This window comes from Jaculus jaculus, chromosome 5, assembly GCF_020740685.1.
Source record: "Jaculus jaculus isolate mJacJac1 chromosome 5, mJacJac1.mat.Y.cur, whole genome shotgun sequence".
Classification (NCBI taxonomy): Eukaryota; Metazoa; Chordata; class Mammalia; order Rodentia; family Dipodidae; genus Jaculus; species Jaculus jaculus.
Genome location: NC_059106.1, coordinates 143,331,097 through 143,354,846, shown reverse-complemented (window position 1 = coordinate 143,354,846; position 23,750 = coordinate 143,331,097). Strand labels below are relative to the sequence as shown.

Genomic DNA, 23,750 nt, shown 5'->3' with positions numbered 1-23,750 from the left:
ACAAAGTAATCACAAGCTTCAGAAATTTCTGGGCAAATTTGAAAAAAATGACTATCTTATGAAGCTGCAAAATTAATTAAATAAATACTGTTATATCTCCTAACGTAGCTTGAGGTATAAATATCAGCAACCTCTATCAATCGAAGAGTAGCAGTAGATCCATGTAATCACATCTGTTTTTAAACAACTTACTGTAATGGGTTTGATTGCGTTTACTGCTAAAAATTATTGTTTTTTAATTGTGCAAGGCTCTAATCACCAACACCAGTAACAATGTTTATTCAGAAATCAGGGCTAAAAATTTGTTTCTAGGCCTAGTGAATCAAATATCTAGTGAAGATACATCTTTAACAATCAGTTCTTGAGTAATTTGCAGTTCTAGTCCTCTTTTATTTAATCACTTAAGAGGAATATCTTGTATTGTACTGGCCTATTTGCTGTATTAAAGTGCTTTTACAATACTAAAACCTTGGTACCAATGCAATATGAAAGGGTGGACAAAAGGCTCTTTCCTTTCTTGAGAAAGTTAAATGCTCCCTTTCCATTATTTGTTTGGTCAAGGATTAAGCTTTCTTCGCTGGGAAGTCCTGGCACAGAAGCTTCTCAAAGACGAACTGGGTTCATTCATGCCAGCAGCCACATCTTGGGGGGGGGGGGGGGGCACAGCGCTAGTTTTAGGGAAGCGATGCTTAACAGTACACAGGCCCTGCCCCAAGCGGAAATGCCAGCTCGTCCAGGAAGGTGCGCGAGCCGCGAGTTCGAAACCCACGACCTGCTATCCGGCAGGCCAGCCGCAGCGAACGTGCGTGCGACTCCACGGCGGGCTCGACGCCGCTCGGTGTGGATGCGCAACGGGGCCCAGGCCGGCCGGCCCTCCGCGCGCGCCCACGAAGCCCGCACCGCCCACCAACGCAGGTCGAGAACTTTCCCAGCCGGGAGCGGGGAAGGAAGGAAGGAAGGAAGGAAGGGAGGATGCGGGGCGCACAGTGACGGCGAGGCCAGAGAGAGGAGCGACGAGGGTCGGCGCGACCCCCGAAGGAACCCGCGGGAAGGGCGGTCCGCCCGGAAGGGAAGGTTCCGTCGCGCAAGGGGTCGTCGCGCGAGCCCGGGGTGTGGGCCCGGCTCGTGGCGGGGGTCGGGCGGCAACACGCGGCGCCGCACCGCGCGGGTTCCGGGGTCGCGGCTCGGCGGCTCGGGGGGTCCCCCCCACGAGCGCGGGGCGGGCGCTCACGGCTCGGGGCGTGGTCAGCGCCGGGCCCCGGCCCCGGCCCCTCCCTCGGAGCGCGCGAGTCGGTCCCGCGCGGCGCCAACCCTTTCCCGGGTCATCGCCCCTCCCCTCTTCCGGGCCCCGAGCCCCCCGCGCGCCGCCTCGGGGCTGCGTCCGCCCGCGCGCTCGTTCCGCGGCCGGCTCGCCCGCCCCGCCGCCCGCCCGTCTTCTCAGCGCGCGCTCGGCGGCCCGACGACGCAGCCCGAGCCGCGGCGGCGGCGGCGGCGGCGGCAGCAGAAGAAGCCGCGGCGGCAGCACGCGCCGGACGAGGTTTGGCTCGCGGCGCCGCGGTTTTTCCCGGCCGGACCTCGGGCTCCCGGCGGCTCCCGAGCCGCGGCGGTGAGGAGCGCGGGCGCCGGAGACACGGAGGGAGGGAGGGAAGGAGGCGGCCGTGGCGGGGTCGGGGTGTCGGGGTCGCCGGGCGCTCCTGCCGCCACGTCGGAGGCTCGCGGGCGGAGCCCCCCGCCCCCCCCCCCCCGGCCGCCCGGGCCCGCGCTCGCTCGCGACGGTCCCCGCGCCACGTCTCGCCCGCGACTCACCGTCCGCCTCGGGGTGGGCGGACGCCGGCCTGGCCCCCGCGCGCGCGCGCGCCGACCCCGGGCCGACGGAGGCTCGAACTCGCGGAGCGGCGCCCGGGAACAGCCCAGGCGCGGGGGGCCGCGCGTCCGGCGTGACGGCTCCCGGGGCCGTCGGTCCGCCCGTGCGTCGCCGTGAACTTGGTCGCGGCCCTCTGCGGGGCGGCCGGGGGTGTTCGCAGCCTCGGACCCCGAGTGCAGGCCGCCGCCGGCCAGACCACCGCCCCCCAGACCCCCCACCCCGGCAACGTCTGAACCCCAGAAATGTTTGTTTCCGGAAAGGGTTGCGATCAACCGTTCCTTAAAAAAGGAAAACAAAAAAAAAAGTGTGTTGGGGGGGGGGAGGCTTTGTAAAAACTACAAAACTTAGAAACTCCTGCACGGCCGGGCAGTCGGTGTGGAACAAAGTAGAACTTGAGCAGCCGCCGCGGTGACCGGGTTCCAGGGTGACGTCACCAGGCGATGTTTAAAATGGGGGGCAGTGGGGGGCGAGGGATCGTGGCTACCCACTCAAGATGCCCGGGGTCCAAGCGGCCGCTTCCCTCGGTCTGTTCCCTCCCTGTCCTTGTAACTCTTCTTTTTACCTCTGGGTAAATCACCGAATCCCGGTGGGAGTGGGTTAATTTTTTTTCAGCTATTCCAGTCATCATCATTCCTTCAAACAGAAAAAGTCCGAATGACTCATCTTGTGTTACAAACCAAAGGCAACCACTAAGTGATTCTCTTTTTTTTTTTTCTATATATGAAATTGAACAAACAAACCCCAAAACTGAAATGCAGCGCATAGTTGGCAAATTTAGTGGATGAGAATGATTTAGTTAAAGAGTGTATTTCTACACTGTGATTCCTCGTTTTGTTTGGTGAGGAGGAAATTTTGTACTTCCATCACTACCTTTCTCCCTAAACTGTATTGACTCCACTGTTTTTCATTTTACATCATAACGTGCTAGAGCATAAATGTAGGTTTGTAAAGCGCAAATATGCCTTACATTTTTCCAGGAAGAGGTTACACAGCAGTTATAGTGGACTGAAGAGTGCGCCCACACACAGTGAAGTACGGAATCCCATTTCCGGTGTGTAATAGTTAGCATTAGAAGTTAAATTTGACATTGTAGGGTTCGAGCGGGTAGTTTTGGATACCTTCCCTTCCAGAATCAGGGTGACTTATCAGCCAGTCTACCTCTCACATAACTATATAGAATTTAATTCACACTGAAGTCATTGTTTGAATTTGCATACAACATCAAAGACTCACATTAGGAAGAAAAGCCTTAAAGATCAGTTTGAGAAAAGACGGTAACAATCAACCTTGGTTTTTGAATTTGTAGGAACACAGACTATTGCTTATTACTATACTAAACATAACCAGGCCTGTGATTGGCTCCTAGGAAGGTGATGTTGCTTACAAGTAGTGCTATATCTGAATTCCTCCCAGTTACTTACAGCAGCCAAATGAATGAGCTCATCCAGAAAGGCACAGCGTATCCTGAAACAATCTCGGAGCAAGGTTTTTGCCTTTATAGATTAATCAATGCCCAGTCAGATTTGCCATTTTAAGAGTTCTTTGAAGCAGTTCCAAAATGCAGCTAATTATTGCATTTAATTTTACTGTGGCTGATTCTGAATTTATGTTCCTAAGCGTGTTTTGATAGTCACTTTTTTTTTTTGTCTTAGCTTTTAGGGAAAGATTCTCTATTGAAAGAGTATTTCAAAAAGTCAGGGCTGAAAAAAAATAATTTAATGTGCAACAGCTTTTTTGAAATATAATTCACATAGTATATAATTCATCTGTTTAAAATACACAGTTCATTGATAAAGTGAGAGTTGTATATATAACCTTTACAATATCAGCTTTAGAATAGTTTTATCATTCCAAAAAATTAACCTTCTGTTTCTTAAGTACTCCTGCTTCAAGCCATCTAATCCATTTCCTACTTGTATAAACTTGCCTGTTCTGGACTTTACATATGAATGAAATCATACAATAGTTGGTCTTTTGTGAGTGGTTTCTTTGTCTTTGCATCATATAGTTAAGGTTCATACATGTTGTGGCATGGGTTGATGCTTCATTCCTTTTAATTGCCAAATAATACTCCTTTACACACACTATATAAAACTTGAGTCAGTTCATCAGTTGGCATACATTTGGATTTCTACTTTATAGAGATTATGAGTAATGTTACAGTGAACATTTCTGTACAAGTTTGTATGTGTGAATATAAATCTTCATTTTCTTATACATATAGCTAGAAGTAGAATTGCTGAGAATGTGATAACTGTTTAACCTGCTGGAGGAAGTATAAGACTTTTTTCCAGAATGGCTCTACAATACAATTTAAAGTGGACCCTTTTAGGTGTTTTAAAGTTCAAATCATTTCACAAAATTTTAAATTTAAATATTGACTTAGTGATTCTTTTTGAGTGGCATGTTTGATTTTATTTTATTCCACTTCTTTACAGTGCTAAGTAATAGGATTCTTAATATATTTTATAGTAGGTGTTTATGGACTAAACATAAATTAATGGTGGTTCCCCACAGTGAAATACAAGATCAATTTGGGAGGACGGGAAGCCTAAGTATATTTTGTAGAACTTTTTTTTCACATATATTGAGGAAACCTATTTTTATCTTTACAGGGAGAAAATGAAGAATGAAATTGCTGCTGTTGTCTTCTTTTTCACAAGGCTAGTTCGAAAACATGATAAGTTGAAGAAAGAAGCAGTTGAGAGGTTTGCTGAGAAATTGACTTTAATACTTCAAGAGAAATATAAAAATCACTGGTATCCAGAAAAACCATCAAAAGGACAGGCCTACAGGTAAAGAATTGGAAAGATTGGAAAGGTGAACTGGACTAAGTGGATAGGAAATCAACTGCTGTAATGGCTGCAAGGCCAGAAGAATGCCTATGGTGATTTAATGTGTAGCATGTAGAACTTCAGGCCATCTATCTATCTATCTATCTATCTATCTATCTATCTATCTATCTATCTATCTATATATTTTGCTTTTCGAGGTAGGGTCTCATTCTAGCCCAGGCTGATCTGGAATTCACTATGGAGTCTCAGGGTGGCCTCAAACTCACGGCAATCCTTTTACCTCTGCCTCTTGAGTGCTGGAATTAAAGGCGTGTGCCACCACGCCCAGCTCCCTTACTTTTTCTAAGGTATAGTTGATGGAGTCCTACTGCCCCAATTTGGGACACCATTGCTATAGCTCATAGGATTTGGTCTGTTGTAAGTGACCATAGTCTGGCTGCTCCCGGAGCACATTTCTCTGTCCTAGGTACTTGGGTTTCTCACAGTTCTAGAGGACTATCTAGTTTGTCACTTATAAATGAGCAAGGTATGGTTGAGGGAAACAAGTCTCCTTGTATCAAAAGGTACATTTTATGCTACATGTTTCTAAAGAAAAGACATTTTATTGAAACATAATTTAAGGTTGTTGGACAACCTAATATGTTCTTGGCTCTTACAGCAATGATCTCATTTATACTATACATAATTCTTTGTGAGATAAGCCAGTGAAACTTACATTGTAGTTGATGCACAAATGATAAATACCAGCTCTGGGATTTGAAGTCTTACTGACTAAATTTTCATGTTTAGCATTGTCTCAGCACTGAAAAGGAGCATTCATACTTGGCCGCTGTCTTTTGTATTCTAGTTTTGTAAGTTACTTTAACATGTTGAAGTAAAGAAGAGCAGGCATCTTAGACACATGCCCTGGCATGCTCCCTCCCTAGTACCTACAAAACTACTCAGAAACCTGGACCAAGTTTCCTAAAAGTAGCTGGCATACCTTTCCCATTGTGGATATGATCTCAAAAGTGAAACGTGATTGAACTGACTTATTTGTACATATTACTAACCCTAAAGTTGCCTGCACAGTCAGCACTTCAGTGCTTGTGTATAAAAAGAACAACTTTCACTGAGCACTTGCAGGTATAGGACTTTTCAAGAAAGCTAGGGATGAAGGTGAAATGTTTTTGTAAATTTCTTAGTAAGTTGCTAAATATGGTGAGTTGAAGTAGGAAGGCAGTTGTTAACTTAGGCTCACATAAACTTTTTTTTTTTTTTTTGAGGTAGGGTGTCACTCTGGTCCAGGCTGACCTGGAATTAACTATGTAGTCTCAGGTTAGCCTTGAACTCATGGTGATCCTCCTGTCTTTGCCTCCCGAGTGCTGGGATTAAAGGCGTGTGCCACCGTGCCCTGCACACATAAACTTTTCAGCTTATCATTTGGTTGTCTCTTTTTGCTTCTGTACTTCTGTACATCTTTTGTGAGTTAGAGCTGGTGACACTTTTTACCCTTATTAATAGGTGTTGGATGAAGGCTTTGGGGAGTACCAGGCCACCATAATAGTACTGAGAAAAGAGGCACTATCATGGGGCAGGTAGTGTAATTTCATTCCCATGAATTCTAAAACCTAAAGAAAAAAGTGAAATAAATTGGCACATGATCTGAAGTACATTGAGTCACTCCCTACCACTCCCAAAGGTAGGGTCTCATTCTAGCCCAGGCTGACCTGAAATTTACTATGTAGTCTCAGGGTGGCCTTGAACTCATGATAATCCTCCTACCTCTGCCTCCCAAGTGCTGAGATAAAAGGTGTGTGCCACCATGCCTGGCTGTCTTTGACTCACTTTGAAGCTATCTGATTAGACTTCAGTGACTCAGTACAAATGAGAATGAAGTTAAATGCTTTCTCTGCAAATTATACAGATAAGGTGTTTGTGGAGGACAGTTTGGCAATATTAAGATCAGCAAAATATATATTGAACATTAAGTCTGCTCAATATTCTGGAATCATAATCAGAAATGCAAGCAAATATGTATGCATATGGATGTTTTTACACTTCATAATTGGAAAGAACTTTCAACATTAAGTTTTGGACTTTTTATGCAGTTCATAATCTTATTTTGAAGAATAGTCAATAGAATGGTAAGTGTGTAGATTAAAAACAGCTTAGAGCTTACATCTTTATTATGAATAAGATACAGAAAAATATCTAAGTACTTCATATTCTTAACTGTCTTGATGCTGCTGCACTCTGTACAGTATTAGACTCTTCAGCACAGGTTCATTTAATAGAGAGGATCAAGAAGCATCCAGCATAGTATAAGACATTCTGAATTTGCTGCTGTTAATGGTGCTATTAAGATAAAATACCCCCCCCCCATAGCTTATGACCCATAATCCCCATGGGGTTGAACTACATCCCCAACGAGAAAGAGGAAGGCCTCTTCAGAAAAGGAGCAGAGAGGAGGGAAATGATGGTACCAACATGTGTTCTTTACATACTAAATATGTCCATGTGTCATAAAAAAGATAAAAAATAATAATAAAAAACCCTAACTAAGTAAAAAAAAGATTGAATAGGGAACTTGGGGAGGGGGTGCTTAACTGAGGAGGAGGTATGTGTGCTGGAGATCTCTCTGGGGACTTTAAACAACCACTCTCTTGAGTTATACTCAGGAGTTAATTCATGCAAAAAACACTTGGAAAACCCTTCTGTATAGCAACTGTTCCAAAAAAATTGTTTTAGAAACTTTGTTAGTAGTTATCTAATGAGAGCTATTTTGTTTTGTTGTGATAAATTCTCATGTAACCCAGGCTGACCTCAGACTCAAACCAAGGTTAATCTTGAACTTCTGGCCTTCCTGTGGCTTTGTCTTCCAAGTGTTGGGATTACAGGCATGTGCCACTATACTTGATTTATGCAGTGCTGGCCTTGAACCCAGGGCTTCATGCATGCTAGCAAGCATACTACCAACTGAGGTAAACTCTCAGCTGGAGAAATACTTTCTTCATTGAAAATTAGAACCAGCTAATGAAACAATGTAACTTTAAAAATCTAGAAGGCTGGGCTGGAGAGATGGCTTAGCAGTGCTTGCCTGTGAAGCCTAAGGATCCCGGTTCGAGGCTCGATACCCCAGGACCCATGTTAGCCTGATGCACAAGGGGTCGCATGTGTCTGGAGTTCCTTTACAGTGGCTGGAGGCCCTAGCACGCCCATTCTCCCCCCCCCATGTCACTTTAAATAAAAATTAACAAAAACAAGTAAATGGCATATCATTATTATTGTAATTTATTAGTAGGTGTGGATATTGAATCCAGGAATATGCATTCACCCACTTCCTCTACTCTGATCTACATCTACAGTACATTATTCCAGATTGTATTATGGCTTAGTTTTCGAATTTTTAGTTAACTTGTATTACCATATTTTATATCTACAGGTCTAATAAATAGGCAAAAGTTCCCCTAGGAGTACCAGACCTGTACTAACACTGGCTTCTCTAGGCTGACTCTTTCTTGGTTGAAGTATATCCATTACAGCTACTGTTTTCTCTACTTAAGCAGAATGTAATGTGTATTTTTGCATTCCCTCTACTAGTCTTTTTGGAAAGAAAACAGATTGGGTATACTGCAAGAGGGCAGCAGGCTAGACAGTAATGAGAATGGCCTGTAGCATGCCAGCCAATTTTTTAAACATTCTAGAGAGAGAGAAAAGTGGGGTGGGGGGAGGGATGGGCATGCCAGAGCATCCAGCCACTGCAAACGAACCCTAGATGCATGTGCCATGTGCTTCTGGCTTACGCAGGTCCTGGGGAATTGAACCTGGATCCTTTGGCTTTCCAGACAAACACCTTAACCGCTAAGCCATCTCTCCAGCCCAGATGTGACATTTGTTAGGGAGAAAAGAAAAGTTGGGCATGGATTTGGATTTATGGCAGGCCCGTACCCCTGGTCCTGTCATAGTGTCCCATGCCAGAGCAAACTGGCCCTGAACCATTGCCTGGCCTCTCCCTGTAGGCTGCTGACACTGAAGTGGGTTGCACATTAGGAAAAAAAAAAAAAAAACGGGGGGGGGGGGAGTAACAGGCTCTTGGCTTAAGCGTGTGATTCTATATCCTTGAATAATACTATATTTCTGGAACTTTCAGATGAGGCAAAGGGTAACCTCCCTTAGTGCTTACCATGTTATCTGAGATGTAAAAACAAGCTAAGGACATTAAAACATCATGAAAATATTCAATTAACATTTGAAACTCTGGTTGGATCTGTTGTTAGTTACAATTTTATTACCTAGGAATTTGACCTACAAAACCTTGTACCCCGGAGAAATGGCACAGCTGTTAAATGTGCTTACTTGCAAAAATTTGTACCGTCAGAGATCTAACTGATTTAATGCAACTTTTGTCTCCTGTGTTCATTTAATGTACATATGCACTTAAGTAATCCCTAGTCAACTAAGGTGGAGCCAGTTCTCATGATTGCTCTTGGCTTGCACATGTACCTTTTTTTGCCCAACTAGGCAATCTTGATGTTGCCTCCTAACCTGATACTCAAATTGAAGATTAGTGTGCTCCTAGGTTTTCCATCAGCATATTTTATTAATCATTTTTACAAATACTGATAAAGGTTTTTTTGATTGACTATCAAAGCCATGTATATAATTCGCTTTATTGTAGATGTATTCGTGTCAACAAGTTTCAGAGAGTTGATCCTGATGTCCTGAAAGCCTGTGAGAACAGCTGCATCTTGTACAGTGACCTGGGCTTGCCGAAGGAGCTCACTCTGTGGGTGGACCCGTGTGAGGTGTGCTGTAGGTGAGTCCTCATGTTGGGCAGCTGAACTTACTGTGTCTGCTGCCTGCATGTGTGCGTCTTTACAGCCATGACCCAGCATTTTGGCTTGCTCAAATATGAAGTCCATGGAATTCTCCTCTTGAGGTGAGAATGAAGGACAGGTATACCTAAAAAACCCCAAAAACTGGTGGGACAGCTCTTTTTGAGTGATTTTATTTTTTTTTAATTTTGTTGTACCCTACTAGGTATAACTTGTAACTACCTCCCTTACTGGTTATGCTCTTTTTTGGTGTTAAACATCCCCTTCATAAAGATAGGAGGGAAGCCAGTTTTGGTTGATCTCCTCCATCTCTGTCTCTTTTTATTTCAGTTTTAAAGTTAATAATATTTTCCTGATTTTGTTTTGTTAATGGAAATTTCTTACAGAATTGTAAAAGACAGCTAGGTATGAAATCTGTTTGAAATGTATTCAAAAACATTGTAGACTAGGCACTTAACTAGGGATTTTGGAAAACCAAAACAATATTCTTAACCTAGTTCACAGTGTAATACAGGGGAAGAAAAAGGGTAAGCACATCGCAGCATAGTCTGATTTGGCCCATAATAGAAATATCTACAATTTACAGTGACAGCTGGCAAATAGGAAAAGGCTGGCTATTTATTGGGGAATCAAAAAAGGTGTTGAGTAGGTCATACTTGAGCTGGGAGGTGAAGGGGAAATTGAGGTTGAGGTAATAGTAAGTTGGGAAAGTTTTTTTTCTCCAGGAAGAAAAAACAGGATAAATCAGTGGCATGTCAAGGATTTTCTATGGCAGTACCTATAGGAACTTTCTCTTGATTGTGAGGTACAGTTTACTTGGCCTCTAGATTAACTGCAGAGAAGCTACATTTTATTTATTTATTTATTTATTTATTTATTTATTTATTTATTTATTTATTTATTTATGTGTTTGTTTATTTTGAGAGAGAGACTGGGCACCCAGGGCTTCTAACTACTGCAGAAGAACTCCAGATGCAGCACTACCATGTGTGTCTGGCTTGCATGGGTACTGGGGAATTGAAACCTAGGTCCTTTGGCTTTGCAGGCAAGTGCTTTAAGCGCTAAGCCATCTCTCCAGCCCAAGAAGCTACCCTTTTTTTGGTGGGGGGAAGGTTTTTGAGGTAAGTTTTCACTTTTAGCCCAGGCTGACCTGCAGTTCACTATGTAGTCTCAGAGTGGCCTTGACCTCATGGTGATCCTCCTACCTCGGCCTCCCAAGTGCTGGGATTAAAGGTGTGTGCCACCACACTCAGCAAGCAGCTCCTTTTTGATGCATATCTAACTGTATGCTCCAGAAATGGCCACAGCCTTTTATTTTGTTTGTAGTGAAGGTAGAAGTAAGGGATGCTTGATAAATACTCCTAAAAGTATGTGGTTATTCTTCACTAAAATTTATCAGAAAAGCCCTATAGATTACTATGTGATATGCCAGCTGTTGGTATAGTTATTTCTTTAGGAAGTTGAGTATAGAAGATGCAGGTTTATAAAGATGGAGATTCTTCCTCCAACATTATTTTGAAGTCAAAGGAGTAAAACATCCCAAGTTTTGGTTTGAGAAAGTCAAACATTTTTAGATTGTAGGACTAAGGACTAAACCATAGTCAAATGTCATACTTTGAAACCCTGCCAAGGATCTCACTTGGCAAGAAATGACTGTCACAGAGTTACTGTATTGAATAGCTTACTTCTTGGAATTATATTTGGAACTTGTCTTTTAAAAAAAAAAAAATTTTTTATTTGCACGTGTGTATAGTTGGCATGCCTCTTGTCACTGCAAATGAATTCTAGATTCGTGTGCCACTTTTCTGGTTCTGTGTGGTGCTGGGGAATTGACACAGGCCAGTAGGCTTTGCAGGCAGTTGCCTTAACTGCTTAGCAGTCTTCCCAGCTGCGTTTGGCTCTTACTTATTACATAGTTTCTCAGCCCCTAAAAAGAAGAGCTTTTAGGGCCTGTTGCAGTCCGGTTCGCACTGCTGGTAGAAATCACCCAACCAAGAGCAGCTTCTGGGAAAAAGAGATTTATTTTGGCTTACAAGCTTAAGGGGAAGCTCCACGATGGCAAGGGAAAACGATGGCAGGAACAGAGGGTGGACATCACCCCCTGGCCAACATAAGGTGGACCACAGCAATAGGAGGGTGTGCCAGACACTGGTATGGGGAAACTGGCTATAAAGCCCATAAGCCCGCCCCCAACAATACACTCCCTCCAGGAGGCATTAATTCCCAAATCTCCTTCAGCTGGGAACCTAGCATTTAGAACACCTAAGTTTATGGGGGACACCTGAATCAAACCACCACAGGGCTGGAGTGATTGCTTAGCAGTTAAGGCACTTGACTGTGAAGGCTGAGGACCTGGGTTCAATATTCTTCAGTACCCACATTGAGTCTGATGCACAGGTGGTGGAGGCATCTGGAGTTTGTTTGCAGTGGCTAGAGGCCCTGAAGCACCCATTCTCTCTCTCCCCCACCCAAAATAAATAAATAAATAAAACATTTAAAGGCAAGTAAGAGCTTTTGCCTAGTATGCTCAAGGTCCTGAGTTCAGTCCCTAGCTAGGGAGGGAAAAAAAGGAGGACTTGCACATAGTGTTAAAACAAAAAAACAAAACAAAACAATACTGCAGCAGCAAGAATGAAAAATAAAAATCAATAAGTAAGCAAGCACAGACCTGTTACACACAAGTAGCTAACATGGTGATGCTAAATCTTCAAGGCAAGGTTTTATATCCAGGTATATTCATGAAGTTGGCTAACTGTACAAACATTTTGGACATGCTTGCTTCAAATGCTTTAAATGATATTTGCCACCTAGTGACAAGAGCTTTAATCGTATGGGCATTCTGCTTAGATGGATACTTCATTAATTGGTGCCAGATAATGAAAACTACTATGCTTTCATCTCATTAATTTAAGAATCTTTGCAATTAGTACCTTCTAATAATTTTTTTTATGGAATTGAAATTTTGCCCAAAACTTACAAACTACTATGTAGGGGTGTTTTTGTTGTTTGCTACTGCATATGAATGCCACATACATGTGCCAGAAGAGTTCTGGGAAATTGAACACAGGCCAGTAGGCTTTGCAGGCAGTCCCCTTTAACTGCTTAGCCATCTCCTAGCCCCTGATAAAAATCACCTTCACAATGTCCTGTGCTCATTCAGTGGTAACAGAACCCCTGGAACAACAACATACTAACAACTTGTGTAAATATGACTGATGTAAGTAAATAAGATAACGTTGAGATATACTGATCAGTGCCTTTGAGCAAAAAAACAAAACATAAAAAACCTGGTTAAAGATAAATATTCAGAAATGCAAAATAATCTGATGTAGCAGTTACATAATTTAAAAAAAATCTTACTCTTATACAAGAGCACAAGAGAGGGAGAGAGAATTGCCATTCCAGGGCCTTCCAGCAAATATAAATGGATCCCTAGGTGTGTGTATGCCACCTTGTGTGACCATGCACTTGAATCACCTTGTGTGTCTGGCTTATGTGGGACCTGGGGAGTCAAACATAGGTTCTTAGGCTTCACAGGCCAAGTGCCTTAACCACTAAGCCATCTCTTCAGCCCATCTTAATCTTAATAATCATTCATTGGTATACTAAGGACTAAGGAGTTACAAAATTGTGGTGCATTCAGAGAACATTCTTCATAGTCTGGAGTTCCTCTCTTAAAAACCACAGAATGAGTTTAAAAGGTTATCAGTGGAATATTTGAGGATACAGGATAATTCATTTTTTCCTGTGATGAGAAGTCTGAGAAGAGCTGGCAGCTTTATTATCTATTCAATATATTTTTTAGGACTTTTTGGTAATGTCGGCAGTCATTTTTTTTTTTATAAATAAGCATTTGATAACTTGATTTTGTCTCCTAGTGATTAAATTCGCCTTGATGTTTTTAGCAATGTATCTTTTTTTAAAAAGAAAATGGAAAGTTTAGTCAGGCACAGTGGCTCACATCTTTAATCCCAGCACTTGAGTTCAAAGCCTGCCTGTGCTAGACTGAGAGCCTGCCTTTAAAAGAAGAAGGAAAAAAAATGTTCAAAAGTTGCCCATTACTAATTCTCCTAAGGAATTAATAGTACTTTTTTTTTTTTTAATTTAGAGAGACTTATACTGTAAAGGAAAGAGGAGAGTATGAAGAGTTCCTGCCCATGAGAAGGAAGAGGGCATAAAGCCCCAACAGTACATTCTTAATGTTTACAGGAATATAGTCTGTGTCTTTGTTTGCTGTGAGGCCTCATACCAAAATACTACAAAGGCGAAGATGCAGAAATTAGTTGTCAAGGAAATCTGGGCTAATAAAGCCCATCCTTCAATCATTATCTGTGTGCCCTTGCTTCAGGCTTATATTTCTATAGAAGCAATTTTCTAGTGAAAGTTTCCTGCCTTTTTATTTTGTCTCGATTTTAACTCTATTGGTGGGCAAAATAATCTTGCCTTTTTAGCCTGTTGACATGTGAATTACCCCTGATTATGCCTTGAAATTAAAGCGTGGAGATGGAGAAGTGTCTGTTTCTAAAACTTCGTGATAAATCACTTTAAATTATATATACCATATGAATTTTGGGTTGTGAGATGACTAATTGCTTTGCATTTTATGCTAGTTGAAGATCAGGTACTAAACACTTCCAGCTTCATCAACTAGACAGGACTAAGGCCCAAGGAGATTGGGTGACTATCATTTTGTCACAGAATTAGTTGGCAACAGAGCCAGAACAAGAAACTAGCCTTCAGGGCTAGGAAGATGGCTCAGTAGTTAAAGGTACTTGCTTGCAAAGCATGCCTTCCTGGTTTCAATGTCCCAGCCACTCACATAAGCCAGATACCGAAAGCAGCAAAAGTATCTGGCATTCATTTGCAGTGGCAAGAGGCCCTGGCTGGCACACCTTGCATGCACACATGCCACATACGTAAGCAAACAAGTAAGTAAGGAATGAATGAAAAACTAGCCTTACTGCTTTTACAAGCTACGCTATGAAATAAACTGAAAAAGAATATAAAAGGTATATTATATTTTGGTAATGCTTATGGCTCCAGTTAGCCTGTGGAAATGGAAAACAGGGACAACTACATAAAGAAATACAACTGATCTGTGAAAGCTACTTGATGCATAAACTTCCAGGACCTTTATGCCAGGCATTTAGCTTCTGGTCATTATGATTCAAAAATAATTTTAAGCAACAGTTACCATGAAATTCAATAATAATAGTTAATTTAAAAGGTTTTTTTGTTTAATCAGAAGGTTGACATTTCCACACACAAGTTATTTTAGTGGATTCTTTTCAAGTTTATAATCCCTGTGTTTGTAACTTTTAGACTATTTAACAGTTAATATTTTTTCCTTTTAACAGAGTAGAAATTGTTTCATAGTGTTTATATTATTCAGCGTACTTAGTACATATTTTGTCCTTTAGTAGTCTTATTGTTCATTATGTACTCATTCTCTCATCACATTTACTTTTTCTTTCCAGTTTTTTAATGTGCGCTTGTGTATGTGTGTGTGCGCATACGCGCACGTGCACATGCCAGTCTCTTGCTGCAAATGAATACCAGGCATATGTACCACTTTTTACATCTGACTTTACATGGATGCTGGGATGTTGAACCTGGGCCAAAGGCTTTGAGAACATGTGTCTTTAGCCACTGAGCTATCTCCCTAGCACCTAGTTTCCCTTTTTAAGTCCAGACTCAAGATTATATATTTTGAAAGTAAGTTTTTGTATATCAAGCCTTCAAAGAGGCGTGTCCACTGCCATTTATTTTAAAAATGAAGGTAAAAGCCAGCTATCGTGGTACAAACTTGTAATTCTAGCGCAAATGAGTCTTGAGGCAGTAGGATCACTATAATTTGAAGCTCGTGAGTTCAAGGCTAGTCTGGGCTAGGTAACTGGAGAGACCCTGTCTCAAAGAGGTCCTGGCATCCCTCTCTCTCTCAAATAGGGGAAAAAGTTCCCCTGCCCCCCAAAATAACTGAAATGCTGTAAAGTATGTCCCTGGAGTTCTAGTACTCAGGAGGATAAGGCAGAAAACCATGAATTTGAGGTTAGCATGAGCTACATAATCTAGCAAGACCCTGTCTCAAAAAATAACTCTGAGCCAGGCGTGGTGGCGCACACCTTTAATCCCAGCACTCGGGAGGCAGAGGTAGGAGGATTGCCATGAGTTCGAGGCCACCCTGAGACTCCATAGTGAATTCCAGTTCAGCCTGGGCTAGAGACCCTACCTAGGGAATAAATAAATAAATAAATAAAAAATAAAAAATAACTCTGCCCCCCCGAAAAATAGGCAAAAGTTGGGTAGTTGTCCTAGAAATATTTCAAGCAAAACTTTTATGTTACTCAAAATCCTCTTGAATTTCAATACTTATATGAGTTCTTTTGTTAGTACAAGAAAAACAGACCCCTTTTAAATCTTTTTATAAAATATTTTTATTTATTTACTTATTTGACAGAGAAATGCAGGGGCCAGAGTGGGCATGCCAGGGCCTCCAGCCACTGCAAATGAACTCCAGATGCATACGCCCTCTTGTGTATCTGGCTAACATGGGTTCTGGGGAATTGAACCTGGGTCCTTTAGCTTTGCAGGCAAATGCCTTAATCACTAAGCAATCCCTCCAGCCTCCTCCCCCTTTTAAATTTAATAATAGTAAAAAGTGGGCTGAGTATATGGCTCAGTGGTTAAATATGATTGCTTGCAAAACATGCCACCATAGCCTCAATAAAAAGCCAGATAGGCAAAGTGGTACATGTGTCTGGAGTTGTTTGCAGCAGCAAGAGGCCTTGACATGCCCATCCATATTCATTCTCTCATAATACATACATACATATACTTTAAAAAGTAATAATAAATCTAGGAAGTGTCTGGTTGATTTGGGACCTGAATTCCTAGAATATATATTACATTACAGTGGTATTTAGAAATGCATTAGAAAATTTTACTATACAACTAAATTTGATGGTGCATATATAAAAATAATCAAAAGAATGAATTGTGATGTTTGCAACAAGTTTTATTTGAAGCCAGGAGAAAATAAAATTCTACTTAAGTACACTAGAGGGCTGAAGAGATGGCTTAGTGCTTAACGCTTGCCTCAAAACCTAAGGACCCAGATTCAGTTCCCCAGAACCCACATAAGCCAGATGCACAAGGTGGCACATGCATCTGGAGTTCATTTGCAGTGGCTGGAGACCCTAATGTGCCCATTCTCTCTCTCTTTCTCTCTGTCGGCCTCTTTCTCCTGTCTCTCTCCAAATAAATACTGTTTTAAAAAACCTAAGTAGGAAAGTTAGGGCCTGCTTGCCGTCATGGAGCTCAGCTAAAATAGTACATGTGTAGAGTCTGGTTCTAGGATTCTCCCTTTTTTGCCTTGGAACAATGTTATGGACAGAATTATTTAATTGTTTTTATGGCCATTTCTGGTTTGGTTGGTTGGTATAACTTTAAGTTTTATAAATGTTTTGTGTACATTTAGGTATGGAGAGAAAAACAATGCATTTATTGTTGCCAGCTTTGAAAACGAGGATGAGAACAAGGATGAAATCTCCAAGAAAGTTACCAGGGCCCTTGATAAGGTTACCTCCGATTATCATTCAGGATCCTCCTCTTCAGATGAAGAGACAAGTAAGGAAGTGGAAGTAAAACCCAGTTCGCTGACTGCAACCCCAAGCCCTGTGTACCAGGTAACCTGGAGACACTTCCTCTTACAGGGCATTAGCAGATCTTGCAGATGCTCTTGCTTATGTTACCAAAGGTTTCTGAATAGATACTCTGAATTTCCATTCTGTCTTTTCAGACACTAGGGAAACTGCTCCTTTGAGATATAAATTGGCATCCTGAGTCACTTTATCTAAGGTTTGCTTCCACTACTCGGAAGCTAAGATACATGTTTAAAATGTGCTATCTCAAAAAAGTCATCATAAAAATGTTTCTTTTTTATTTTTTTGAGGTAGGGTTTCACTCTAGCCCAGGCTGACCTGTAATTGCCTATGTAGTTAGTTTTAGGGTGGCAATTTATGGCAAGCTTCCTACCTCTGCCTCCCAAATGTTGGGATTAAAGGCGAGGGCTACCACACCTGGCTACTGTTTTTTTGAGGTAGTGTCTCCTTATAAGCCCAGGCTGACCTGGAATTGTCTGTGTGGTTTCAGGGTGTCTCGAACTCATGGCAATCCTGTTATCTCTGCTTCCTGAGTGATTAAAGGTGTGTGACAGCATGCCTGGCGCTGATATTTTTTTTTTGTTTGTTTGTGTTTGTTTTTGTTTTTCCAAGGTAGGGTTTCATTCTAGCCCAGGCTGACCTGGAATTCCCTATGGAGTCGCAGGGTGCCCTCAGACTCACAACAATACTCCTACCTATTCCTCCCAAGTGCTGGGATTAAAGGTGTGCACCACCATGCCTGGTTCTAATATTTTTAAATATTTACTTGAGAGAGAGAGACAGAATGGGTATGCCAGGTCCTCCAGCTACTGTAGATGAACCCATATGCTTGTGCCACTTTGCATCTGGCTTTATGTGAGCCCTGGGGACATTCAAGTAAAGGTCTTTGACCACTGAGCCCTCCCTCTGTCCAGCCCGATTTCTGATATTTTTAAATACTTATTTTATTAAAAACTTATTGGTCACTTTTTATAGTCTTTTCACAGTTCCATTTTTGTGCTTTTGGGTTAACTTTCATTCTGCTTTCCCTTTGCATTATTAGCGATAAAATATTGTTTTGTTTAAGCCAAAGCAAAATCTCCCTCATTGTTTTAACACCTGAAACAAACTATAACTAGTATGCTTGCATTTACAGCTTCATTTAATTTATACCAAAGAACATCTAATAAACTTCTTAAAAATGTGAACAGAAGCCGGGCATGGATGGGACAGAAGGGACATAGCAGAACAATCATTTTTCTCATAAACAAAAAAATAATGAGCCATAAGCTGAGATAGAATAATACTACATATATCAGTAAAAGACTGGCTTCCAGAATATGCTTTTAAAAGTTACTCCCCCAAAAAATAAATAATAAAACTAGGTTTGGTGGCACAGCCCTGTAATTCCAGCTACTTGGCTGAGTTAGGAGAATCACAATTTCATAGCAAGCCTGGGCAAGTGAGACCCTGCCTTAAAATAAAAGTTGGCAGAGTGGTAGGGATATAGTAGCTCAACCGTGTAGCACTTGCCCAGTGTTACGAGGTCCCAGGTCCATTCCCCAGTGTGAAACACGTACACACACAAAAGTAAAAGGCATAACCAAATTAGAAATAAGGGGCAGAAGTTACAAATAAACACTACTAAAGAAGTTGTGTAAATGACCAGTAAGCCCATCAAAACGTGTTGAACCTTACTTGTTATCAAGGGAATGCAAATTAAAACCACAGTGAAACACTACTTTTTCAGGCAAGTGCCTTAACCACTGAGCAGTCTCTTTAGCCCTAAATAGTACTATTTTAAGTAAAAAGTCTAACAATACCTAACATTATTCAAGAGGTTAATAAAGCAAATAGATTTCATAAATTGTTGGTAGCAGTTTAAGCAAGTGATTTTAACTGCTGAGGCATCTTCCCAGCCCCCTTGATAAGAGTTTAAAATGGTGTATTTTCAAACACTGGCACTTTAAAAATTAAATTTTTTTTTTTTTTTTTTTTTTTTTTTTGAGGTCTTGCTGTAGCCCAGGCTGACTGGAATTCACTATGTAGCCTCAGGGTGGCCTCAAACTCTACTTCTGCCTCCCTAGTGCTGGGATTAAAGGCTTGCACCACCATACCTGGCACATACATACATATCTTATTAATACTTGTATTTCAGAGTGTAAAGCAAATGAATATACATGGTGCTAAGGCCAGATGCAAAAACTTAGGGTGTGTTTGTCTTAACTGTTCAGACATGTTCACAGGGACATGCTGAGAATGTCTCTTCAGAGTATATGCACAAATGTGGTGTCAGCTGCACCTGTGAAGGGTAATTGAGAGTCTAACTTAGTAAAGAACAGGGTCTTCCCACTCAGCCCTTTGTACCTTTGGAATTTTCTGTCCTGAATTCAGTGATATATACATAATGCAATTTTTAAAAAAAATGTACTTGGAAGGCCAGATTGGAGATGAGAAATCTGAACTATTACTGTTTAGTAAACCATGGCTAGGGCATGAGTATTGGTGTTTCAAAGTTACTCTTGGCTTAACTGTAGAATCCACTGTCTAAAACGTGACAGCTTCACTCATTCTAGGTTTCATCTTCTTTGGTAGGTCATTTTAGATGTGTTTGAGGTCATTTCTTACTTCATTCAGAAAGCATAGTATTGAATGAGGTTTTTCAACATATCTACATGTAACTGTAGAAATGTCACTTAAACCAATTCTTTTTGTTTGCTTGTTTGTTTTTTGAGGTAGGGTTTTGCTCTAGCCTGGGTTGACCTGGAACTCACTATGTAGTCTCAGGGTGGCCTCGAACTCACAGCGATCCTCCTACATCTGCCTTCCAAGTGCTGAGATTAAAGGCGTGCACCACCATGCCCAGCTGGATATGCAGTTTTTACTTGAGTTTTTCTATTGAATTAACTTAATGCTTTCTCTTCCCTATAGATTTCAGAGCTGATATTTCCACCTCTTCCAATGTGGCACCCTTTGCCCAGAAAAAAGCCAGGAATGTACCGAGGGAATAGCCATCAGAGTCACTACCCTCCTGTTCCATTTGGCTACCCAAATCCAGGAAGAAAGAATAAGCCCTATCGCCCAATTCCAGTAACATGGGTACCTCCTCCTGGAATGCATTGTGACCGGAATCACTGGATTAACCCTCATATGTTGGCGCCTCACTAGCTGCTTTTGTTTATTAGTTCTGCTGATAGGAAGGTAGACTATACCTTACTGTATGTTCAGAGTTCATACTTGTAGTGAAGTTAGATGGCAAAACCATCAAACTTATTTTTATAGAGAAGTTGCTGAGAATCTTTCTTAAAAAGTATATATACGCACTTTAGATATATTGATATAGTTTCAGAAAATTTATTAAAGTTAGTCAAGTGCCTGAGTTTTTAATATTGGACTTGAGTATTTATATATTGTGCATTGACTCTGTTGGATACAAAAACACTGTAGGAGTGGACGATGTGTTCTAGCACCTTTAAGCATTTACTTTATGGAGAGTATGTAAATTATTTATACACAAGAAAATCTATTTTATGTCGTTTAGAACAATTGCGTGAAATCATGTAGTTGCAAATAAAAAGTAGTTCAAGGCATGATAATGTGTGGATTTCTTTACAGGAAAAAGAAAAGGGAGGCAGAGATGGTTCAGTGGGTAAGACTGCGTGCCATGCAAACAAACAAGAGTCTTAGACCTGCTGAGTTTGATTTACCAGCACCCACATATAAAGCTGAATGTGGCCATGCATGTCTGTAACCGCAGTAAGGAGAGACCTGGGCATAGCTGGCTCACAGACCACCAAAAATGGCAGCTCTGGGTTGAGAGACTCTTCAGGTAACATGCAGATAAGCAAGAGAAGACACCTGATCACTGCTGTCCACACGTGTGTGCACAGGACAGATGCATTTGTATGCACATGCGTATCACACAAATACCACATTATACACACACGCAGAAAAGGAAGAAGCAGAAGGGATATTTTATCAATACATCTGACTAGGAAAAAAAAATTTATTTAAAAAAATTTATTAACCATACCTTCCCAAAGGCCACATATCAAAATATACATATAAAAGTGTAGTTTATTAGTAGTAGCTAGTTGAAAATGTAAACATCATAATCACTATATACATAGGATTTTGGTCAATAGTAATTGTATGATTTCTGACCATACACCATTACATAAAGCAGAAATGTTCTTCCAGCACTTTGGTCTTGTTTCTTGTGCTTTTGAAAACAATTTTTGACTAGACTTCTAAAGAAGACAGCACAGTACTTCAGATTCTTCTGTATGCCTTCATATTTACACCACTGTAATCCCATCTGTCATGTAAGCATACTTGAACTACAGAAAGAAAAAAAAAAATCTTTAAGTTTGGGTATTTTCCATCCAAAGATTAAAACTAAGCTCAACAATACTTTTCCCATAACTCTCATCCTTAAACTTTTGGTCTTAAGTTATTTGCCCCAATAACCAAAAACAACTATAGCATAGTAATAATTCACTAGATGGCTTTGTCAAAAATATTTCTGTTGTCAGGTTTGTTTTGTTTTTTGAGGTAGGGTCTTGTTGACGTGGAATTGACTATGTAGTCTCAGGCTGACCTCTCAAATTCAGCGATCCTACCATCTCTTCCTCCCTGTTGTCAGCTTTACCCAGAAACTTTTTTTTGTTTTGTTTTGTTTTCCAGGTAGGGTCTCACTCTAGCTTAGGCTGACCTGGAATTCACTTTATAGTCTCAGGCTGGCCTCAAATCAGAGATAGCCTACTTCTGCCCCCTGAGTGCTGGGATTAAAGGTGAACACTACCACTTCTGGCCAGAAACATTTTTAAACAGGCCTACTTTTAACAAACAGCTTTGTGCTTTTGACTTTTCAATCATAACTTTAAAATGCTTCTAAAGCATGCTGCTACTTTTTCTCTTGGTGATTGGTATCACAAGGCAGGCTAGTTTTAAAATGAGAAAGTTGGTTTGAGATGGGAGCCATGCTGTGTTGCCCAGGTTAGTCTTCGACTGCTGAGCTGTGATCACCTCAGTACTGAGAGAAAAGGCAGAGATCACCAAGCCTCAGCTTGTCACTGTTCCTTTATGGGTCTCAGAGGGTTTTATAGAGATGACAGGTTTGTGGGCAATTGGTGTAAAGTTGAGAATCTTTATTTTTATAATGAAAGACAGCATTTGTTCTGTTAATTTATGTTCTTGGTATAAACTTGGGAAAATCTAAAGTGTAATAGCTACCTCCAGGAAGAGAAGCATTTTGAGTACTTGCTAAGTTCCAGACCATTCTTTGCGTATTACTATGAAACATGTTTGTTTTTTATGGGATCCTATATATATAAATGAGAACCCTTGGGAAGAGCTAATTTTAAATTTTACTAAATCTTGAAGATAACTCCCTGTGTAAGAGTTTGGACTTCATTGGTTGTCTTGTTTGTTTGTTTTTTTTTGAGGTAGGGTGAGGTCAGGTTGATGTGTAATTTACTATGTAGTCTCAGGCTGGCCTGGCCTCAAACTCACTACCTCTGCCTCCCCTGAGTGCTGGGATTAAAGGTGTGTACCACCACTCTCTGCTATCTACCTTGTTTTCAACTTTAAGTCAAGTAAGAGTAGAGCTCTCAACAAGACAGCTTTTGGGTCTCTACTGAAAAAAAATCTCAAACAGTTGGTTCTTAGTAAGCCCAAGGAACATGTTTCCCCTTCCCCTTAGGCAAAAACAAACTATGGCTGCATAATTTGAGCTTGAAGGCTTTAACAATTTCCAGCAGGAGTGGTGTGTCTGAATCGTGATGATTTGTTTCAATTTTCCATTTTGTATTCGTAGGTATAACAGCAAAGCTCTAAATTTTAGAGGTTAAACATGAACATGGATGTTTGACAAATACAGGTTATTGTGGTAAGTTCTATTTTGTCAGTACGAAACTGCCATTTTTTCAGTTTATTGCGGTACAATGTGTTTTTTTAAGCGAGGATAAAGCATCTATGTTGACTTCTCAGCTATGAAGTTTGTGATATTTATTTGGTGATTGAGAAAAGGCAAACTCACCATGTGCATTTTACATTGCAAAGCCGTTTTTCAGGTAATAGTAAATTATTTTTATTATGTGCCAATAATTTAATCTTCACAATAACCTCGGGAGGTACATAGTACTTTGATCTCCTTTTAGGTAAGGACTGTGAGAACTTAACAGATGCCCAAGATCATAGCAAGCTGTCATTGAAGTCTTAACAAGCTGGGCTGCATAGTACTTCCTCACCATACATAGTTTATTACCTGTGTAACTCCTACCAACTCTTGGAACTTGTGAAGTGGGTTTAGTATCAGAGTAAGATTTGACAAAAAAGCAGCTGAAGTGCTGGAGAGATGGCTCGATGGTTAAAGCACTTGCCTGCAAAGCCTAAGGACCCAGGTTCAGCTCCACAGAACCCACATAAACCAGATGCACAAGGTTACACATGTGCCTAGAGTTTGTTTGCAGTGGCTACAGCCCTAGCATTCCAGTTCTCAGTCTCATTTAAAAAAAATATATATTTTTAAAGATTTTCAAAAAGGAACTGAAGAAAGGATTACACAGAGAAATAATAGTAATGCCCATGTTTATCAGTCTTATTTTATTTATTTGAGATAGAGAATGAGGTA

General features: G+C 41.2%; 1 protein-coding gene and 1 non-coding gene across 5 annotated transcripts; both read left to right on the top strand.

The window, feature by feature from the left end:
- The first annotated feature begins 1,505 nt into the window (after window positions 1–1,505).
- On the top strand, window positions 1,506–20,706 carry Btg3 (BTG anti-proliferation factor 3). 4 transcript variants are annotated; one of them, XM_045151218.1, is made up of 5 exons: window positions 1,506–1,606; window positions 4,480–4,659; window positions 9,320–9,457; window positions 16,954–17,161; window positions 20,048–20,706. In XM_045151218.1, exons 2-5 carry the CDS (start codon window positions 4,487–4,489, stop codon window positions 20,282–20,284), a joined length of 756 nt encoding a protein of 251 aa, XP_045007153.1. In that variant the 5' UTR covers window positions 1,506–1,606; window positions 4,480–4,486; the 3' UTR covers window positions 20,285–20,706. The 4 variants fall into 4 exon arrangements, with proteins under 4 accessions (XP_045007153.1, XP_045007152.1, XP_045007154.1 ...); XM_045151217.1 differs by lacking the exon at window positions 1,506–1,606 and adding an exon at window positions 2,637–2,702; XM_045151219.1 differs by lacking the exon at window positions 1,506–1,606 and adding an exon at window positions 2,831–2,915.
- Window positions 8,559–8,690, top strand: LOC123461308. Its single transcript, XR_006637597.1, has one exon. It is a non-coding gene; the product is annotated as a small nucleolar RNA SNORA42/SNORA80 family (small nucleolar RNA).
- Window positions 20,707–23,750: the final 3,044 nt, after the last annotated feature.